The following is a 16,754-nucleotide window of genomic DNA, read 5'->3' on the forward strand; positions in this document are numbered from 1 at the left end:
GCACGCATAGCATAGAGAAAAAAGAAAGCAAGTGGTGTGGCACTCGCTCCTTTAAGGAAAATGTGTTTGAGCAGCCCAGCGGGGTGGTGCGAGAGTGGCTGTACATCTTAACTTACTCTTAACAACTTGGGAAATAACAAAAAATGGTGCTCTGTAGCAAGACACCGGCCTATGAATGCCCGGGTGGCGTGTTTGAATCCCGGCCAAAGTGCACGCAATCTGACGGAAGCTTACTGCGGAGAAGGCAGACATATTTCGTTTGCACGTCAAAAGATCCCCAGGTGGTGTAAATTAATCCCAAGCCCTCCACCAGGGCATGCAAGACCCCCAAATTTGACTTTATTTAAACACTGTATTTAATAAACTAATGCTCATTTTTATGCTGCACACGGGTTGTTACAAACAGGCTCAACTAAAGGCACCACCAAGACCCATGGCTCGGATCGATAGAAAATCCCAAAGTTCCACACCACCCACTATCTTCAACCATCACGTTAACCACCGTTACTGAAAAGGTGCAAACTAAAAAATCATGAGCCATTCCACTCTGTAAAGGTGGATGACCAGCGAAGCTGTTTAGCACACGACACAGACCTGCCCCAGGCAGTTGGATGAAACTAGACAGGTGCGACGGGACCCCCACACCGGGAGGGCAGAAGGAAAGGAATCTAGGCACGCAAGCGGCTTGGAACGACGACAAAGAGAGGGTGATGCGAGCGTAGACATGGCACAGCGGCGAATCTTTGAGAAACCTTTAGTATCTACCTGAGGGTCTACTGATCTTGAACATGGTGCCTATTGATAATAGATCTACTGAATAGACCCATTGCTAAATTACCCAAGCATCAAGAAGAATTCAGGGAATGGTGTTCCATGGTCCGCACCTGCCGGCGTGTGCAGTAGTAACTGTTCTAAAGCAAAAAGCCTAAAACGAAAGGCATCTTGCATGCACGTTCGTCAATGCTTTATTTTGGTTATTTGCTTCGAATATTTTATACGGGGAAGGCGTGCGTGTGCGGCAGTGCGAGCGTAGAGTTTTTGTCACTGCACACGACAAATCCCCGGAACCCTAGCCATAAACAGCTTCGCTGTAAAAAGTTAATTCCTAAGTTTTGCTGGTGCTTAGGAAGTAATCAATTGATATACAAGGAAGTTTTATAAAACGACCCGTCACCGCCATATTGCATCACCCCAGTTGAAGTGAAGAGGCCAAAAACAAACTCCACTGGTACATGGACTCAGAATGAGAGCAGTACCCAAAAATAGGCTGGTTTAGACAAGAGGTCAAATGCAACGAAGGTGAAACAGCACTCGATGAGGTTCTAGACGATCGGCGCGTTTTTTCACTAAAACGCAATAGTGCGAAATGCCTACCAGATAATACGCAATTCCTATCCTCAATGTGAGGCAAATGGATGAGCATCAAACTATGGGGGAGAACACTGTCTCCCATGGCCTCATTTCCTAAAGCACGGCCAAGGGTCCCCGTACAAACCCATCGCTTCAGAAAGAAAAGGGACAAAGTGTCTGGCGCCAACACTCACTGTTGAGAACCGGCACACTCTTGCTGCCCTGGATGCGGGGCCGGTACCCTGGCGGATGTCCCCTGTCCTCCTGGGCCAGTCGGCTGGGGATGTCCCGCTCGCTCAGGCGCCGGGGTCCTGCAAACCGGTCAACGCGTTCGGGGACCTACGCCTCACCACCAGACACGTGTGCGCAAGCACGGGCAAGTACCTTTTTCCTTCCGACGCACCCCGACGTTTCTCGACGCTAATTTTGTTCGCAAAAAAAACAAGTGACAATAACGTTGATTGCCCGGGGTTGTCAGCTTTTGAATGATGAAATGGATCACTTATTCCAGTGAAGTGTTTCTTAACAATTACCCCCTTTATTAGTACTGAGGTAGTAAACGCAGTATAATGTGCGGCACTGTTAGCGCAAACACATAGGCACCTTTTCACACTGTACTTTGAGGCGTGTTGAAGGGCAAAATATTTTACCGTTCAAAACCCTTAGGCTAAGGTCCCAAAAACGAGCCATTTCCACCACTCCTTTAGTTTCGATGACAGTCCTTTGATACGAAGATAAAGAAATAAAGAAGTTACGATGGCTTGGTCCTGCTAACATTGATCAAGCAGTTTATGGCCATTGGCTCCGCACAAACGCGCCATTATGGCAGGCGGATATTTTCGAATTCGGGACAAAATGAAATTGAAACCCAAATTCTGCCCTCCTCTATTTGAGGAGCACTTTACAGACTGAAGCAAACGGCGAGATCTGCGAGCACCAGACTCCAATTTCGGCATCTGCAACTCAAAAGTTGGTGCAGTCTTCAGTGCTCGGCGATTCAGGTGCAGTTGGCATGCTTCAAAAACTGGAGCAGTCGAGTCGTGCTGCGGCAATGAACTCTCCGAGCAACGCACATGTGTCCATCAGCCGAAAAATAAGCGCTCGCAGCGACGACTGCAAAGTACAAAAACCCAACCACTCCGGGGAAAATAAATGGAGATGCCTAACCCAACCGAGCCACTGGCCATGCCGTGTGCAAACAAAAACAAACGAAATTCCTGTCCGACGGTGCAAAAACACAAACGAAGGTGCTTGAAGACACGTGCACATGCCCAACCCATGGCCACGTCAAATGCGACGCAAGGCCGTTCACAAACGAAATAAAGACAACAAACCGAAGGAACGGAACAAAATAAAGCGAGCGACGATCCGCCAGAACAACCGAACCAAGGAGTCGACACGAGGAACGTAATCCACAAAGCAAGGAACTCGATCCACGGACTGGAACCGAGGAACTCAAATAGTAGATCTGAAACGATAAATAAAGCGAGAAGAATGCAATGGATCGAGTGGACGGCATCCAAACGAGTGGCCGCCGTTCCGACCTGCATCGAGGAACGACACGCTGCGGGGCGGCGGCGTCGGGGGCAGGCTCTCGGCCTCCGGACACGCCCCCTTGCAGAGGGGGCAGCACTCCGCACAGAAGCAGGGGGCGGGCTCTTCCTCCTCGCACTCCAGGCAGCCCAGCAGGAAGATGTTGCTCTCCATCGAGGGCCTTCGAGGCACGCACGTCACCGACGGGGGAGCGGGGGCGGGCCGCCTGCCACGGGACCGGTCCAGCGTCTGCGTCGCCTCCCACTGCAGCGCCACGGCACGGCCGCCGCCGCTGCCACAGGCAGAGGATGCCGGCGGCAGGGCGTTGCGGAGGGCGCAGAGGTCTGGGGTGGACGCGCTCGAGGAGGTCGTCGCCGCGGAGGAACCCCGGTTGGCTTTTCCGGAGAGCATGGGGGAGGGCGACGGATCAGGAGGGAGTGCAGACGCCGCAGCAGTGCCGCGCACCAAGCTTGGAATGCCCTCGAGGCTATGCGCCCTCACGGTACTTTGAACTGACTGAGAACGAAGGACCGTTCGATCCCCGCCAAAGCACAATATGTAAACGCACTATACTCGGCGTCAACCTTTTTGTGCCACATTGTCTAGGCAAGCATAGTAATTTCCACAGCACCCCAACGCCGTTGCGACTACTTGCGTGAGCACACTACTTCGTTTGGCATCTTTTTTGTGCGATAGAGTGCGCGAAACGAGAAGTGAGACAAAGTAACGTTGCAGCAGCGAGGGTTTGCAGCATTGTAGAAAATATGCTAGCCACAACAACGCGGCACATAAAAGTTGACGAGTATAGGCCATCTCCGAAAATTACCGTAAATTGTGCGACTTTGGTGAACTCGAAGGGACCTCCAAAACTCCATTCCTCTCCCACCGACTGGAATGTTGGTGGCCTTGGCCACAGAATACAAAAACCACCCCCCCAGTCTGGTCCCTGGAGCTTCAAAAGTGGCCGGTCCTAAGAGAGGTCGGCCCAGACAAGACCCCCGCACAATTTGTTGCGCAGAGCGCGATCCCGAGAGGGCCCAAACTTCTCCCCCCCAGCCTACCGCGGTGCATGAGAGGCGAGGGCTGGCAGAGAAGGGCCGCAAGTCCGTGGTGAATGGCCCCCTGCTTGGCCACCTCCAGGTTCACCACCTGCCCTGTCTGGGTCATCAGGTCGGCCGCCCTGCAAAGGACACCGTCTCAGGCCCCGCTCCTCCCGTCGGCAGACGAACCCGTCTAACAACGGCGAGACACAGTTCTCCGGCCCAGTCCAGCAGCTGCCTCAATGCACTGAGCACCAGTGCTGCCCCAGTACCACCTCGGTGCAATGCCAGTACGAACTGAACCCGAACTCTCGCTCTGCAGTTCGATATGACCTCGTTTCATTTCGTTCAACTTCTCAGCAGCATGAGCGTGACGCTGCGATTTTATGCAAAACATCTTGAACTCATCTTGAACTCCAACACAAAAGTGAGAGACCTCCAAAACGTCAGACAGATCCAAAAACGTATTGATCTGTCCGACGTTCTGCAGGTAAAACCCCCAAAACGTCGGACATATAATACACGTCTAAAAGTTTCGAACATCCATAAGTTAGAGGCTACACATGCACATGCAACGCATTCCGAGCCTTTCAACTTTATGCAAAGAATCGAGGTGAATCTTTTAGTTCAGAGTTTCCTGGGTCCCCTTTGTCCTGCGAAACGCCGCACCTGGCGTAAATCGGCAAGGCCCTTCAGAGTGCTTTCCCCACGGAAGAGGACAAAACTGAGGGCTGACCCGTGCCGACCGCTGCACTTACTTCTCTTGGGTGATGCCGACTAGCGAGTGTCCATCTACACGCAGCAACTGGTCTCCGGCCTGCAGCCGGCCGTCCTGCAAGGTGGGACCACGGGTCGTGCATCAAGAACCGCGGCAGAGACGCCACGGCACTGCACGTGCCGGGGAACAAAAGTGACGAACCCCGGGCCCAAAACGTGAGGCCACTCTTTTACCCTCAATACAGAAACAGTCTTTCCGTCAGATGCACCTGTAAATAGGGTTCTGCATTTTCGCTATGTCACGATAAACTCCTAAAAGTAGAAAAACTGAAAAACCCTAAAACAAGAGATTTCTCATTTTGTCGTTTGACTATCGTTCCGGACCTAAACGCACACCCAACACTATACAATAATCTTAGATGGTTGACAAGCACAAGGGTCATCAAACTCTGTCGATGTGACCTTGCATCATTCGAAAGATATGGAGATACAAAAGGCCTTGGCTAGGCGTCTGGAAACCCCGGCACGATGCCATGCAAAGGAGGCTCACCTGGTCAGCCGCACCGCCCTTCACCACGCTCTTGATGTAGATGCCCAGGCGGTCCTGGTTTGTGCCCTAAAAGGGAACACGAATTGCAGCTGCTCAAAACCCCACTTGGTCCAGACAACACGCCCAACCACCCAAACAATTTCCCAGAAGTGGTACCAAGAAAAGACAGGGGATAAAACAAGGCACTGCCAGCTACAAAGTCCTTCGTTTACCAAGATCAGAAAAGCGCCATCTGTTGCTGGATTCAGACTCTGCATTCACGTGCTCGTCCATTTAGGAGACGCTTCATTGCAATGGTAATGGTGATCATAACCGATGGACTTTATCGTGCGAAAGGACACTGCGGAATGACAAGATCAGTTGCCCGCCCGGGCTCTATCGCCATTTTCTTAATGGGTGGAATGTGAACAAAAAGAGACGCACATAAAGACAATGCTGATGGCTGGTTTTCGTCAGCAACTGACATGCTGGCGAGTCTTGCAGGACAGCATGTATTCCTGGCAATCTGGAAGTTTTTTTTTTTGTTTGTTTTTTTTCTCCCCCGGAATGTAGGTCTGAAGTGCCTCCAAAATCTAAACCAGTTGAATAAGAAACAAAACACCCGCCCTACTTTCAAAGCTCTGGAAATCTTTGGGCATACACCCACATAAAGAGTCGACACGAGGCTGGCGTCTACAAACAAGAGTTAATAATCGAGAAAAAGTGCTGGGGCAGCTGGTCGGAAAAGAGCCCAGTGCTCAGCCGCAATGACCGTGCCTCACATGGCCCGCAAAAAATCTGGCAGACTGCGAAGAACAGATGACTAGCTGAACGGCCGGGACCTCTCTCGTAGAGGGACTGGCATGCCCACATCCGTGGGCTTCTAACTGCTTGATCGAAGTCTTTACGGACCGTGTTAGCAATACAAGATGCGAGGAGGTGACATGATCATCTCAAACTGCTGCAAGCTCTCTGCTCACTATCCTTCTCGCTCCCTATCTGTGCACGTACGGTGCCTGGAGGGAATCTTCAAACCGGAATGTTGAGCAACCCATTCCGCCCACACATCCAAAGCGCTCCCCAAGTGGCAACGCTGGTGTCGCTGTCGTCGTCCCAACTTTTGGCCGATGGAACTTCCATGGACCCTCAAGCCGGAGGGCAACCCGCAGCAGAATGGGCGTCTGCCATGTCCGCCGCCGATGCTGCTGCGACGACATGACAGTTCTCCGACGTCGTCAAAAGGAAATCAAGGGAGCACTTTTTTGGACGTCGTCCGTCAAATGGTCAGTGCTCTCCGTGGTTTCGGATGCTTTCCAGCCCCTCTCTATACTTCGCTTCAGCTTAGGTTCGAGAGCGGCCGATGTTATGAGCCGAAGGGCCAATCGAACAGCAAAACAGGCACAACGTCATGGCGTGCTTGCTCCCTGCAGTTGATAGAACCAGCCGGTATTCGCCGTCTCTCTGTGCATGCTCCTCCGCCGGCTAGCCCTATCAAGCCCAGAGTGCACGCCATGGCACTGCGCTTTTTGCGCTCAATGTTAGGCCCTTCAGCTCATAACGTGGGCCGCGCTCGGATCTAAGCTGAAACGAAGTATAGTCACCTAGGCGTGCCCTTCCAATGCCTCCAGCACGCCTTTCTGCGCTTCGGCCGCGCGCGCACGTTTGAGGGCGTCGTACAAGCCGGAGGCGGGACGACTGCAGTCAGGACGGTTGGAGACTGGACCCTCACCCTCGCGGCCACGATGCTGAGCCCCATGCCGTTGGAGCTCTTGTGCAGGGTGATGGTGGCCACCTGGGGCCCTTCGGGGGGCCGCGGCCCACCCCGGCCGTCGCCACGCACCTCCGGCGGGGAGGGGCGAGGCGGGCCCTGGGGTCGGACGGGGCCTGCCTGCTCCGGAGCCCCGGGGGGGCCCAGGACGTCCTGGTCCGACATGTAGATGGTCCAGTAGCCCAGGGAGGTCGGCTGCAGGGTCAGCCGGCACAGACCTGCGAGGGGACGAGCAATGCTCACCCTCGCGCCCCAAGGCGAATGCACGGGACGTCGCATACGACCACGACGCCACGTCCGTCCGTGTACAACTGCGTGGCACCCGTAAGTGAACCGTCGAAGGACCGAGGGGTGCGAGAGCTAGGACCTTCGACGCTCGTACAATGAACTATCTTCGCACCTAACAGTAGTCGACACTCATTAATTCAAACTCTCTTAATTCAAACTTGCAGATAATTCAAACCAACACGCAGGTCCCATCCTATGTATCTCTATGAGAGGAACCTCCCAATAATTCAAGCTTTGCTTTATTCAATCAATTTTCGGTTACAATAGAGTTTGAATTAACGAGATTCGACTGTATACTTAAAAATAAACGACGGTGCCTGGAACGCGCCTTTGCCTTACGTGTTTGGCATTTTATACCGCCCACCATAGGTGTAGACTACGGGGGGGGCATCGGGGCTCGTGCCCCGATGCCCCCTCGTAGTTATGATCCTTACCGAGACACTGTTTACGCGCCATGTAACGTGCTTCTATACTTCGTTTCATACTTAGTATGCAACGCTGCCAAAGCTACTGGAGCAAGCATGTGGCTTTGTCTATGGTTTCGTTAGCACGAGCATGCATGCAAATGATTAACGGGATCAAGCCTCATGCTCATGCCAATACAGTAAAACCTCGCTATAACAAAATGGGATATAACAAACTAATGGATATAACAAAGCAATCATAATTCCCCTTGCTTGCTAATAGGGAAGAAATGGACATTGGCTATAACAAACTAATGGTTATAACGAAATAATTATGATCGCTCCTTCAACTTTGTTATAACGAGGTTTTACTGTAGCTTTGACAGCGTTGTACGCCACATGTGAAAGAGAGTATAGTAGTGGCATGTAAACAAAATAACGCCCACATTGCCTTTATTGACAAAATACATGGCAAATGGAATCCCAGCATGCTCTCGTATAGCATCTGTCTCCAGTTCTTGCGAGAAGGTAGCGCGCAGCACCCCCCCGGACAACTTCTCAGCCTGCCTGCCCCCCCCCCCCCCCCCCCCCACCCCCCGGGGAAAATGGAAAGTCTACCCCCGAACTGGCATCGAATGAAGTCGCGATCCTGGTACCTGGTTATAAAGTTGCGGCAAAAGTGAAGAGCCAACAAGAGTGTCGCTGTCACGACGACACTCCTGGCTTATGAACTGTCAAGCTATGCAGCAACCTCAAGCCTACCGGCTTCTGCCGCATTCACCTCTAAGCCGTGCCACCTCCAAGACTGCGAGAGGCAACGGCGCAACGCGAATGCAATATCGTTGTGCAAAAGTCGAAGTACCCCGAACGAGGACGCAATAAGCAAACTCGTCGAAGATATGTTTCTGGAACCCTAAAAAAAAAAAAAAAATCTACACATTCTGTTTCCCAAGTGCAGCTGCCGCCGGCAGCCAGGAAACCGTCATCCGTATGGGAAATGAACGTGGCCAATTTTATACTCCGTTTCATATCGAGGCAGAGAGCAGCCGATGCCACCACCTAACGGAGTCAGTCGAGCAGCACCAAAAGTATGTCGTCCCGACGCTCGTCGTTTTCGTGCGTCTGCTACCACCGGCTAAACCGGTCGCGCGCGTCACCCTACACGGGGCCAGTCTGGCCGGCGGTAGCGAACGCACCGCGACGACGAGCACAGCATTGACGCACTTTCGGCGTCGCTCAACTGACTCCGTCGTATCGTAGCGGGAGCTGGTTCACGGACTTGCGGTCACTTACGACCGGCTGCGCCGCCGCTCTATCGGTCGTGAGCAGTCGCAAGTGGTGTAAGAACCCGACATGGCGCAGTCGATCGTGAACAGTTGCGAGTCCGTGAACCGATCTTTAGTGCCGAGCCCGGAGCCGAAGCTCGGCTTTGGCCGGCAGGCCGGTGCCACCCACCAGAGAGGGCGAGGGGCTGGAGGAACTCTTGCAGCCCTGGGGGCACCCCCCTCACGATGTCGCACGAGTAGCCGTCTTCCGGCAGCAGGAAGGGCAGCTGCAAGTCCGGGTCCTCCTGCAAAACGGTCCCATTTCGCACACCATCCGAGGCTCCCCAGGCTTCTAAGAGGCGTTCCCAAATGTAATATAGAGAAGAGTTGTATAGCTAAGCCGATGAATGCGGTGACATCAAACTTTTCCCAAAGATGTATATTGGGTGGTGGATTTATCGTGCTCAAATTTTGCGATTGTAGGTTTCTGAAAAAAAAAACGTTATTTAGGCGTGCAGGGAGGAAAACAGAAACAAACTGCATGGCCGACACTGTTGCATGAAACACGAAACAAAAACATTGATCACGTTATTGTTTCGTGTTGCACCATCTGCAAGTTTCAACGGGACGGTTTGCTACCGTTTGCCTCCTAGTGTTCCAGGAATCCCTGGATGCTGCAAAAATTAGAAATAATCCCCCAAAAAATGTAAGCACTTAACAATAAAAAAAAAAAAATCACGGGCACCTTTTTTTAGTTGTTTGTCCCCCGAGTTTATTTATCGAACTTCTATTGGGCAGTAGTAACTGTAAAGCACTTTTCTTTTGCGCAGGACAAGCACAGTTGCCAGAGGTCGCACGTGAGCCTCCTTGCTGCTGATTACAGTATAGACCACTTACAAAGTAACCAATTATAGTGCAGGACTGGGTATAACGCGTCTTTTTTAAAGCACCGGTTCGCCTCCCATAGAACTCCATGTAATTACATACCGCTTAAAATGCAGGCGCGCGAAGGGAAATGCCGATTATAGTGCGGTTTCTGAAACAGCCCGCCGACCGCGCCGACCGGCGCAGCGAGCACGCTTCTCTGTGCGACACTAGATAACCAAGATAACGGCACACGGCGCTAGCCGCAAGCGGCACTCGCGGGGCAAGGAGGTTGCTCGAAGATGCGGGGAGACGCGAAGAGAGAAGCTTCAGTTGCCATAGCGACGGAGGCACGCAAGCACGTGTCGTTCATGTGCGTGCGTCCTTCCGCTGCGTTGGAAACCGCAACGACAGACCAATCGCAGGTCGAGGAGAAGTGTTCGCGCGCGTTGCATGCCGGTCGCGGGGCGGCTTCTTTTATCCGCAAACATGGCGTCGGTAATGATCGTCAGCGTAGACGGCGTGGAGGAAGCTTACCGTTCCACGTAAAAGCGCTATCCTTGACTGTGAATTTTCGTCGTGCGTTGCTATGATAACCCAGCACATACTAGAAGGGAAGATCCACCTACTCGTGCGGCGATGCCGTGGCGGCACTCTCAAGACAACAGAAACGCCCATGTCGTCGTGTTTGTTTACAGTGGTGCTTTCTAAGCATTTGTGTTTTCGAACATCGCCCGGATTTCTCATTTGGAGCATTTCGTGACTGTGCTCAAGTTGAAGGTATTACTGGCGCGTACCGTATAAAGGATGCGAATTTTCACGTGTTTTCATCGCCGGAGAAAAGTGATTAGGGTTAGCAATCCTGAACGCTCGCAACGTCCGTCCGCAACCCGCGACGCCGTTAAAAGGCTGCGCCAGGCAAAAGTCGCTCATTTCTTTCAAAATGCAAGACACACTTGACACACTAGTCTGGTGAAATAAAGACTTTCCTCAAACTAAGCTTTATTTTTCGTCTAATATAATATAAATTGTTTTACAAAGATAAGTTGTCTCATGGCATGTATTTTGGACTGAAAAATTTATGTTTTGGTTATAGCGCAGTACCGCTTATTGCGCGGATTTTCGCGACTCCCGCGACATACGTTATATGCGGTCTACACTGTATCTGTCAAAGGCGTCCGAGCGAGCTTAGATGCGAGCGAGGGTTGCGTCGAACCACCGTTAACGTTGCTAGTTTTCCTGTTCAATCTCCTCCTTTCCTGCGCTTGGTGCATCGTCACAGCTGCGGAAATAAGGCGATTACTATTTGTTCCTATTGGAAAAACTGAAACTTTTGGGTACATATATTCCAACTTCTAAAGCTTTTTTGATTTTGCTTCAAATTCAAAAACCTATTCAGTTTCCCTCGAAGCAAATTTACAGAAAGTCAGCCAAACCTCCCCAATTAGTTTGTCCACCCCGAGATCTCTTTCCGAACCCACACGATATAGGGATTTTATTGCACGCTTCGTTGATTCTTTGACCATAGCTTTCCCCAGCAGGTGCACTTTTACGGCGACAGCATTTACGGACTCCTCCTACCGCCAGAAATGACACCTATCATTGTTCACGTGGTAGTTATCGTACGTGGGCGTAAGGCAAAATGCCTGAAAAAAATCGCCCGCCGCGGCGTTGTTCCGGGCACCGGGCGCCGGTAGTGTCCCACCTGGAGACGGAGGGGCCGCCCCTCGGCATGGGCCTGCTGGTCGGCCGTCTGCTGGGCCACCCGCACCACGCCCTCCACCAGCGAGGGGCTCACGGGGGCCTCGTCCGGGCCGGGCTCGTAGCACTCCAGCAGGTGGCGCAGCTGCAGGGAGTTCAGCTTGAAGCAGGCCGAGCTGATCGAGGCCACCTCCTCCGGCCCGCTGCCCTTGGGCGTCTGCAGCAGGTGGGCCGCCTGCGGGGAAGGGAAGGACGACGCGACTGACCAACGCCGCTCTGGAGGGAGAGGGCATCACCTGCGATGGGGCTTGTACGCTATGGATTGGGGAACATTTGGCAGAGGATGAGGTGGGCTATGCTGCGTATTATAGCTTCCCTTTTTAACCGTAAAGACTGTTTGGTTTCCTGGCACCTCTCACATCAATTCAGTCGAATTTCTTTCCTGGTCTTTGGTCTTGACACGTCTGAATTTGAGACGATTACCGAGTTTTAGCATATACAAGGTTCACAGTTATAACTGGGACCCCACGTTATTCTGTACAGTCAAACCTGTTTATAAATAACTCCCCGACGCGCGTGCGTAGTAGCTTGCTATATATCATAGTTTGTTATATCAGTGGTCGCTCGCCAGTTTTCTCAATCCACCTTCCCACGTTCGCATAGCGGCCCTTGAAGCGCCGAAGCCATCCAGACCCGTCAGTCAAGTCTTCTACATTGAGGACAAACGTAAAGTCTTTTGCTTTTCTGCTGGAGCATATATCTGGGAACCCTCGGTAGACGGGCTTCCCCATTTGGTCGAATGCAGGCTTTCGAAGGCACTTTATGTCGGCATTCCGTCTGCCTCGGGCATTTTGCTGGATAGCTTCTTTGTTCTTTAATATTGTGCCAAACGTGCTCTCTGCTTTTTTGGGCCACAGCAACATCTGACTTCCCACCATTCACAACTCTATAAATTATTTAGTCTGTTCGAAAATGGCAAGGACTGCTGTTATTTGCTCGCCATTTCTTTCGAGAACTGGCTTTGAAAAGGGGAACCAACGGGAAAGGACAACAATAAGCTGAGCTAACTGTCTAGGGGCAGAAAAAAAGCAAAGCAGACAACATGCACACTCTAGACTGCAGAGGTTGTTTGGCAAGAAGGAAAACCTCTTTCCTCTGTCAATCTTGGCCTTGGTCTCTGCTATTTCGAGAAGCCGACTTAGCCGCCGAGCGTTAGAGATAGGCTCTTGGCCAACTCGGCAAGAAGAAAACACAAATCCTTTCGCACGCTACGAGCTCGCGTGCAAATACATACAAAGCAGTGCATGGGAACGCTGTGGAGAAACACCCCTGACCTTGCTTTTCAAGCACAATTCTTCTTTCTAGGATCTGCGGTCACCGCTTTTGTCTCGAACAGTCGAAACATAAAGTTTTCTTTTTTAATTCTTTTTTTAAAGCGCCTGGCATTTGCGCATTTTTGAGGACAGCTTTTTATTTCAAATTTGATAATAGCCAATATGTAGTTTGTCATGTGTGTCTTCGTTTTAAATATTTGTATGTTTGATATAGACAATAAGTCGCTGTATCGGGGTTCGTTGTGAACGGGTTCAACCTGTGGGCTCCAAAAATTAACCCACGAGTCGGTTTTATTCAAAATCAGGAAAACCAAAAAACTTTAAACTGTAGCAGCCCTTGAATAAAAAAAAAACTAAGTTTCATGAGAAGGAACCTTTATCTACAATTTTATTTAGTACTGACCTGGTAGACAGGTCACACTGAAATCTCCTGGAAGCTACTCTATTCTTTGGCTTCAATCTGGACACTTGGCAAAAAAGTCGGCAAGTAATTCAGCAATTGTGACTGGCCAGCGCCACGCTTGACCTTGGTGTACGGCGATCAAATTCCTCGCAGACTTTTTTACCAATTGTTCAGATTAGACGCGCAGTACTGGCACGTTTTAAAGGTACTCGGATGGTGCACCTGCTGCCCGGAGATAGGGAAATCCCACGCTTGTGTCGCGTTTTCCTCAAGACAAGTTCCAATAAACAGATTCCTTGTCTGACACCAAAAAAAGCCACAAAAAAAAACACAGAATCTGTTCAAAAAATGAATCCCCCAAAAAAGTCCCTGGAAAGTAAAGAAAAATAAACCCGCAAAAGATTTATTCTATTTTATTTTCAGAAAGCCGCCCAGCATTACAGCGGGGGAGTGGGGAAATGGAACCCTAGTTGTAACCTTTGGCGACTAAAAACCCAATGCTATTAGATACACTAATTTCTGGAACCCCACTCCGCTCTTTCACGTGACGCCTGCGAGGGAGTGCACGCTTCGCTTTATGCCGTTATTCGCATCGTCACATTTTCTAAAACTTTGCTAATATAGCTAATTTCTCGCTTTCCGCAAGTTGTCGTAAATGTTTTAACGCACTAAAAAGTTTCCCCTCACCGAAGTTGCAAAACAAAGCGCCTCGGCACGCACGATACAATTGCAACGGATTCTCCGAGTCACCCGCAGACAGAGCTGCACCCCGCGTCCCGAGAGGAGGGCTTGCCTGAATGATGCGAGCGAGGTGGCAGTCTGCGGCCAGCTCGAGGCCCTGCTTCTCGGCCCAGGCCACCAGGTGGGCGAGGCGGCGCTTGAGCAGGCTGCCCGTCTGCCGGTTGCAGGGGCTGCTGCCGGCCAGCAGGCTGTTGAACAGCCACATGTTCACGTGGTGGAAGAGCCAGGAGAACAGCTGGATCGTGAGGGCCGCATTCACCCGGCAGCGCCGCAGCAGGCTCATGCTGCCTGCCAGCACCCCCAGCACCTCTCCTGCAGGAGGACGCCTCGCTTCGTGAGCCAGGGGAAAAGGGCGATCCCCTTCCTGCGCCTTGCGGCCGCCTCTCAATGACGGTCCTGCTGGGGCTCTGATCCCTGGCCACACTTTAAAGGGATACTACAACGAAATTTCGGCGCTCATTTTTTGGTCTATATGTGTTCAAAAAAGCACCATCAAGTCGAACATACCAATATATTGTTAAAAAAGTCACGAAAAGGAATTTTAAAACGAATTAAACGATTAGCAAAGAGCACCTGGTGGATGTCGCTAACGCCTCGCTCGTAATGCCCGTCTAGCAACCTTGGCAGCTAGTGACGGAGGTTGTCTCGCCTCCGGCCACGACAAGAGAAGAGGGGCAGGAGGAACTCCCCTCTTCCCAAGAATGCCTTTTGTGTGTCACAGAAGTCGCTATTGTCCCCCTACAAGATTAGAGAAGATTAACCCGTCACTCAAAATTCGTACAAAAGCAGCCGCTTCGGTGGCTGGAACGACTAGGCCATCCTCTCGACGTCAGCCTCGCCGTAGCTTTGCTCGTCTTGAGATGACCTACGTCACGATTGCGTTGGATGTCACGTGGTCTCCGCTGGGCCTTCTCCGGGCGCTTGCCAGAGTGGGCCGTTAATACCCATTAATACAATACAAAACAATTTGTTTTTTTTTTCCTTTTTTCCATTTTACGGATTAATGTTAACATGGGTCAAGAAGGCTCGAGCGTGGAACGTTGCAATTGCGGTACAGGGGGGCAAAAACTAATCTAACGAGAACAGATCTTTGGGTGCCACACAAAATGATCAATGCAAAGAGCCAACAAAACACCGTATAACTGCGTGTAAGGGCCGCACCCTCCATGCTTAGATCTAGAGATTAGGAAAAAAAAAAAGATCTTAAAAATGATTTGTGTATGCTGCTTCCCCCTTTTTTCGAGGCGCCGCCAACTGCATCCAAGGTGTGGGACTTCACTTCTCTGTCCCATTCATGCCTCTACTCCTGCTTTTTGTCAAATTTTGAAGTGCTGACAAAAAAAAAACAAGAAACGGAGAAACGTTTGCAACCTCCTGTAACGCCGATTTAGAGCGCAGCTCTTGAGGAAAAGGAGGGGAGGGTACTGAGGGGAGGATATGCCCCTCCTCCTCATGCGTACCCTCTCCTCCTCCCCCTTCTTTCACGTGCGTATTATTTATTAATTTATGCCCCCACGGCATCCGCATGACGGTTCTTCGCAACGTCCCTTCGTACCGCTACGGTCGTGTAGGGGGAACTGGCCGCTGTGACGCCATCGGGCGATGTGATCCACTCACCCACGGCGCTGTCCGAGCCGGGGTCCCTGGCCTCGAGGAAGGCCCTGGGCAAGGCCTGCGCCAGCTCCCTGCGCTGGGCGGCCACCAGGTGGCGGAAGGCGAGCTGCACGGCCTCGGTGAGCAGGTCCTGGGCGTCCAGGGTGTAGGCCGACAGGTGGCGGTCCTGGCGCAGAAAGTGCAGCAGCTCCGAGGCGTTGGCCAGCCACAGGGCCAGGGGCCCCGGGTCCGAGGAGCGCCGCTCCACCGTGGACCGCACCAGGGCCCCCAGGTGGTTGGCCAGGGCCGTCAGGCGCTGGGCCCGCTCGGCCGGGCTGATCTCCGGCCGGAAGTGGGTCGAAGCCCGGTAGCGGCAGGCCATGTACAGCGTGTACGTGGGTGCCAGCTTGAACTGCACCCCGGCCCAGTCCAGCTGCCCCACCACCGCCTCCAGGAACACCGCCTCGTCTGCACGAAGGAGGCCACTCTCTTCGGCTGCCCGCATCGTTTACTCACGCAGCGACGGTGCAATCGCCCATATTGTTTGAACGCAGAGCACGGAAGTGTGCAGGTATCCATCGTAAGAGGATGTGCCTGCACCTCGCAATGAACAAGGCACGCGACCCGATCGCCATCTTCCGCTTTCCCAGCCTCGCACTTTGTTCGACAGCTCGCTCGCTGCGCGTTTTTTTCTTTGTACCTTGTTTATTTTTGAACTTACTAGAACATTGCGGTCTCAATATGCGCATTCATCAAATAATCGTCCTTTGCGTTGAGCATGATTACGAAAGATGTCCAACAGTAGTGCTCATTCCATGCACATAGGCAACGAACTTCAGGATAGAAAAACATTGTTCCACGAGAGTTTCTTCTAGGAAACAGGGAGACTAATTCCAGCTTTGAGTTCGCTATGTCTCCGTTGCAGCCCCTAGATGCACACAGGAAAATGGGCATTGTTTCTAACTTTTTCTTAACCTATCCCGCTTGCCCACCGAGACATCCCCGACCTCACTTTGTTTTTAACTTTGGGTGGAGGAGGGCTACAACTCCGGACATTACAGTAGTTGCACATCAATGGGTTGTTCGGGCCCGCTAAAATAATGTTTAAACAGGAAAAATGCTTCACCTACGTTGATCCAGCGTCGGCGCCGACGAAGACAACTAAGTTACTAGTCTATGCAAGTCCGATAGCACGAGCAGATAAACGGAACGTTTTCATTTAAG

The 16,754-nt window shown here is 51.7% G+C and overlaps 1 protein-coding gene across 1 annotated transcript in view; it reads right to left on the reverse strand.

Annotated features, from left to right (window-relative positions):
• The window catches only part of LOC115313516 (afadin), a gene marked incomplete at its 3' end in the record, with an annotated part of 69,864 nt that overhangs the window by 32,625 nt on the left and 20,485 nt on the right, over positions 1-16,754 (reverse strand). The window contains exons 11-19 of the mRNA XM_029972483.4: positions 15,555-15,998; positions 13,990-14,249; positions 11,464-11,694; positions 9,085-9,199; positions 6,899-7,155; positions 5,191-5,256; positions 4,682-4,755; positions 3,945-4,063; positions 1,545-1,661 (exon numbers count right to left, since the gene is read on the reverse strand). Coding sequence (XP_029828343.3) covers positions 1,545-1,661; positions 3,945-4,063; positions 4,682-4,755; positions 5,191-5,256; positions 6,899-7,155; positions 9,085-9,199; positions 11,464-11,694; positions 13,990-14,249; positions 15,555-15,998 — 1,683 coding nt within the window. The remainder of the gene's footprint in view (positions 1-1,544; positions 1,662-3,944; positions 4,064-4,681; positions 4,756-5,190; positions 5,257-6,898; positions 7,156-9,084; positions 9,200-11,463; positions 11,695-13,989; positions 14,250-15,554; positions 15,999-16,754) is intronic.

Source organism: Ixodes scapularis, unplaced genomic scaffold, assembly GCF_016920785.2.
Source record: "Ixodes scapularis isolate PalLabHiFi unplaced genomic scaffold, ASM1692078v2 PGA_scaffold8__174_contigs__length_109621045, whole genome shotgun sequence".
Taxonomy (NCBI): domain Eukaryota; kingdom Metazoa; phylum Arthropoda; class Arachnida; order Ixodida; family Ixodidae; genus Ixodes; species Ixodes scapularis.